Source organism: Micromesistius poutassou (assembly GCF_964030765.1).
Source record: "Micromesistius poutassou genome assembly, chromosome: 11".
Classification (NCBI taxonomy): Eukaryota; Metazoa; Chordata; class Actinopteri; order Gadiformes; family Gadidae; genus Micromesistius; species Micromesistius poutassou.
Window position 1 is genome coordinate 19,474,741 of NC_140281.1, and position 4,738 is coordinate 19,479,478.

General features: G+C 44.5%; 1 protein-coding gene across 1 annotated transcript in view; it reads left to right on the forward strand.

The window, feature by feature from the left end:
• The window catches only part of LOC311355266 (peptidase inhibitor 15-A-like), a gene marked incomplete at both ends in the record, with an annotated part of 3,677 nt that extends 3,259 nt beyond the window's left edge, over window positions 1-418 (forward strand). Inside the window, one exon of the mRNA XM_084475004.1 lies at window positions 283-418. Coding sequence (XP_084331130.1) covers window positions 283-418 — 136 coding nt within the window. The remainder of the gene's footprint in view (window positions 1-282) is intronic.
• Between the last annotated feature and the right edge of the window lie 4,320 nt (window positions 419-4,738).

The window sequence follows — 4,738 nt, forward strand, 5'->3', positions numbered from 1 at the left end:
ACTCGGTTGGTAGACATTTCTAACACACTTTAACGGTTGACCTACTAACTCAAAGTTGACCTAGTTATTCCAATATGGACAGAGCATAATGCCAAGTTCAATGTACACCCACAATGACCACCCAATCCGCTCCAAAGAGCTCAAGACATTTAAAAGACGTCTTTGTAACGTCTTAAAGATGGTTTGCCATCAGATAAATGGAATGAAGACACAAACACATAATAACCCTAATGTATGCATCATGACTTTGTGGTTAACGGCGGCCATGTTTCTGTCCTCCAGGGGAAACTGGATCGGCGAGGCCCCCTACAAAGTAGGCGTCCCTTGCTCTGCCTGTCCCCCGAGCTACGGGGGGTCCTGCAACAACAACATGTGCTTCCCCACCCTCAACACAAACTACCTGCACTGGTTCAAATAGGCCCCCCCCCACACACACACACATACACACACACAAACACACCTTCCCATATCATAAGCTGCCAAACACAGAGACAATGTTATTCTTTTTCCGCGTAAGGAACTGCACAAAAATCCTGGACCACCGCTTATCTTATTTTTATTTTATTGTTTTGTATATAAGGGCTTATTTAAAGTCAAAACATTTGGTTTGCACGCAGCAGGCATTTCGGTTTTGTTCGAAATATGTAAATACAAAATGTAAAAATGATTTTTGTAACGATTTGTACTTAAACTATTTTTTATTTCATTTGATGTGGATTGAGGGAAGAATGTTTTGTTGTTGAAGTTTGTGTTTTGAAGCAGTATTTTGGGACATTTCATATGCAGTGTCACTGCATCCACTGGTCTATGTGCTCAGATTTGAGCGGGTGAATGATTCGGTAGGAAACTATCGTAGATGCTAGTCACTATTCACTATGGTGCTATGGGCATGACACACCTGTTCTGCAAAGGCAGTCTTTTAGTCAGTATTTTAGTTTCTGTTATTTCAGTTTGACTTTTTGCTTGTCAAAAGTGCACTTACTGTAAAAAGGAGAAATATGCATCAATATGAAGAAAATAAATATGAAATGGTTGAAATTCTACGAGGAGAAGCAAACTCTGTATTAATGTGACAGGCAGGTTTTCCACTGTTTAGTTCTCAACAACAGTTCCTACAAACTCAGTTGGTGTTTTGTCTATAGTTCTTTTGGTTTCTGTTCAATGATGTCTGTGTTTCAATTTTCCCTTTGATTTAGGTACTCAAATGCACCTTAATTGCCTGCTTAATTACCAAGAGTATCAGGATGTTATTTCTACTTTTATGGGTATAGGTAATCAATACACCATATGGAGGAGAGGATTGGCTATATTCTTATATTTGTGTACTCTAACTTATTCAGTTTTATAATGGAACAAATGTTTTTACATTAAAAAGTATTTAGAGTTTGAAATTAATATTAACTTGAAATGTTTTGTAAAATGAACTGTACATATGAACATATAAGTAGCGTTAAGGCCATTCAAGGATAGGTGGATTATATTGTATGCCATCTGTTCTCATAAACTAAGCACTAGCACAGTATTGGCATGTCGCCTGTCATTAATATATATATATATATATATATATATATATATATATAGATGTGTGTGTGCATCAAAATCAGTTTGCCAATGTTATATTTGTCACTGACCACCAACAATGCATTGCCAATAGGCTGTTCACACTTGGACGCACTGACTGTATTTAAAACAAAACAAAAACAAAAAATATATATTTATACAATGAATTGCTTTTGCTGTTGTGTTTTGTATTTTGTAATAAAATTCTCTCTTTTTTTTCAAAGCATGTGGTGTTAATTTGTGTTGCTCTGGCCCTGGCAGCCAAGTGGTCATTCTCTGTGATGTCTGAGAGCAGTTAAGAGATTCTGCTCACACAGAAACAAACACTTAACCACTTATTTTCTTTTGTTTTTACGTCAAATTCAACAGTGCTATTACCAAAAAACATCCCAAATTTGAGACAATGAGAAGATGACTTGGCTGGCTGGCAATTGAACCCTAATAAGAAGGGTGCTGATCTTGGCTAAAGATGAGCTCTGTGAAATGAAACTGAAGTCATAGAGAGGAAGAACAACTCTAGTGGAGAGGGAGTGCTCTTATGTCCTCGTCCATTCTCTTCTCTACTCATCTCTCCTCTCCACCCCTCCACTCTGCTCTATTCACCTATCCTCTCCTCAACTCTCCTCCCCTCCCCTTTCCTCCTCCCCTCTCCTCCTCTCTCCTTCCTGCCCCTGTCTCCTCCCCTGTCTTCTCTCCTCTCCTCCCCTTTCCTCCTCCCACTCTCCCCTCTCCTCCCCTCTCTTCTCTCTTCTCTAGTTTCCTCCCGCTGCTGATCTTCCCTCCTTTTCTCCAATACTTCTTTCTCCTGCGTACTCTGCAGCCTCGTCGAATATATAGATAAAAAAACACAGACTTGGCGGACACACTCCCCGCTTCAGGCCTCTATGTTGCTCAGCAGACGGTAAAATGTGAGAAACAAGACTCAGTCAGGAGGTCACAGGCCGCTGTGGGCTCTGATGCGTCGTACAGACGTGGTTCCTGTCCACTCTGGTGAGCATCTGGGAATAGAAAGAAAGAGCAAAGAGTGGAGGTAAAAAAAAACTAATACGAAATAAGAAGCCACTGAACTCAAAGGGATATGTCGAGATATCTATAACTCGCCGTTCGCCTGGTATGGAATTGGTACGGAATTACGGGCTGGCGGAGTTGTTGACGGGGGGTACGGGATTACGGGCTGCCGGAGATGACACACCAGGGTTAACGCACCAAGACGCGCGCCAACGCGTTAACGCTGAAATGCGATATACTATAATATATTAGATATTATCTGGGGGGCCAAATTAAATTACATTGCGGCCCGGATTAGGCCCGCGGGCCTTGACTTTGACAGCTATGACCTAGATGACAGATAGATGAGCAACGTTTGCTACAGTCCACTGGGTAGGCTGTTAGACTGATCTATCCTGCACACATCTAGGTGGACACGCCCACTTGTGATTTAATTCATTTTAAATGCCAGATTTCCAAAACGGCTTGTAATGGCTAATCACACCCACACCTGGTGGCATGTCATGGGACCTTTAAGGAGTGTTCCAAAGAGTGAGGTATCACTCAGTCCCATCACCCCGGTCGCACCGCGTGACCCCTGCAGTCATAGAGCAGGACGGTCGGTCACTGACCCCGCCCCCTCCCACCTGGTCAGGGCGGTCCGTCACTGACCCTCCCCCCCACCTGGCCTGGGCGGGACCCTCAGAGAACAAGCGATTAGTAGGCAGGACGGAGGAATATTGGCTAACTCTGGCCACCCACCGGTGGCAGAGACAGATGTTGAGCGAGGGATAATGAGGAGGACGGGGAGGGTGTGCATTTGGGGGATCCAAACCCGGAGAGAGAGGGAGAGAAGAGAGAGAGAGAGAGAGAGAGAGAGAGAGAGAGAGAGAGAGAGAGAGAGAGAGAGAGACAGAGAGAGAGAGAGACAGAGACAGAGAGTGAGATAGAGAGAGAGATAGAGAGAGACAGAGACAGAGATCATCCAAACCCAGAGAGAGAGGGAGAGAGAGACAGAGAGAGAGAGAGAGAAAGAGACAGAGAGTGAGAGAGAGAGAGAGAGAGAGAGAGAGAGAGAGAGAGAGAGAGAGAGAGAGAGAGACAGAGAGAGAGAGAGACAGAGACAGAGAGTGAGATAGAGAGAGAGATAGAGAGAGACAGAGACAGAGATCATCCAAACCCAGAGAGAGAGGGAGAGAGAGACAGAGAGAGAGAGAGAGAAAGAGACAGAGAGTGAGAGAGAGAGAGAGAGAGAGAGAGAGAGAGAGAGAGAGAGAGAGAGAGAGAGATAGAGAGAGAGAGAGACAGAGAGACAGAGAGACAGATATATTGAGAGAAAGTGAGAAAGAGAGAGAGAGAGAGAGAGAGAGAGAGAGAGAACACACGCTGTTCTGGTAGGTTCCGACCACTTTGCAGGTACACTGATGGAGACAAATGTCAAAGAGAGAGAGAGAGAAAGAAAAACCTTGTGCACATTGTAATGATATAGTCCGTCTTCTGGCATTGGATTTCTCCACCGGACATTAAACCCGTACAACGAGTGGACCACGAGAGCAGAAGCATAATAGAGCGCTACTGCCACCAAGCTCAACAGACAGATAGGGAGACAGACCAACAGATGGATGGATGAGAACTGGTGCCATTCGAACCAGGAGATGGATTATTATTTTCCATGTTGGTGGGGGGGGGGGCTGTGATTGTTAAGATTCACTCAAGCATGAAAGTGAGGAAGTGTTTATTTGGAGAGAAGATTGGGGGTTCCAGGGCGCCAAAGGCAAAGTGATTGATTATAAGGAAGGAGATGTTGAGGCTAATGGGGTCGTTTATCAAACTCGCCAAGCCAGCGTCCAAACAACTGTCGGGTGGAAACTCCAATGAGTTTGACTTGTGATCATGAGTTTGTACAACAATTTAAGTGGGTGCAGAACTGGTAAATACCCATCCATCTGGCGGGGCCGGTGATGGATAGTTGTCTTGTGTTTTTGTGTTTTGTGAAACTGATGCATACCTCTCCACTTACCATCTATTGTCCTCTTGTTTACATCCTTTCCGCATCCCCTATCTCCCCTCCCCTCTCCTCTCCTCTCTTCCCCTCTTCTCTCCTCCCCTCTTCTCTCCTCTATTCACCTCTTCCATCCTATCCTCTCCTTCCCTACCTTCTCCTCTCCTCTCTCCCTCTTCTCTCATCCCC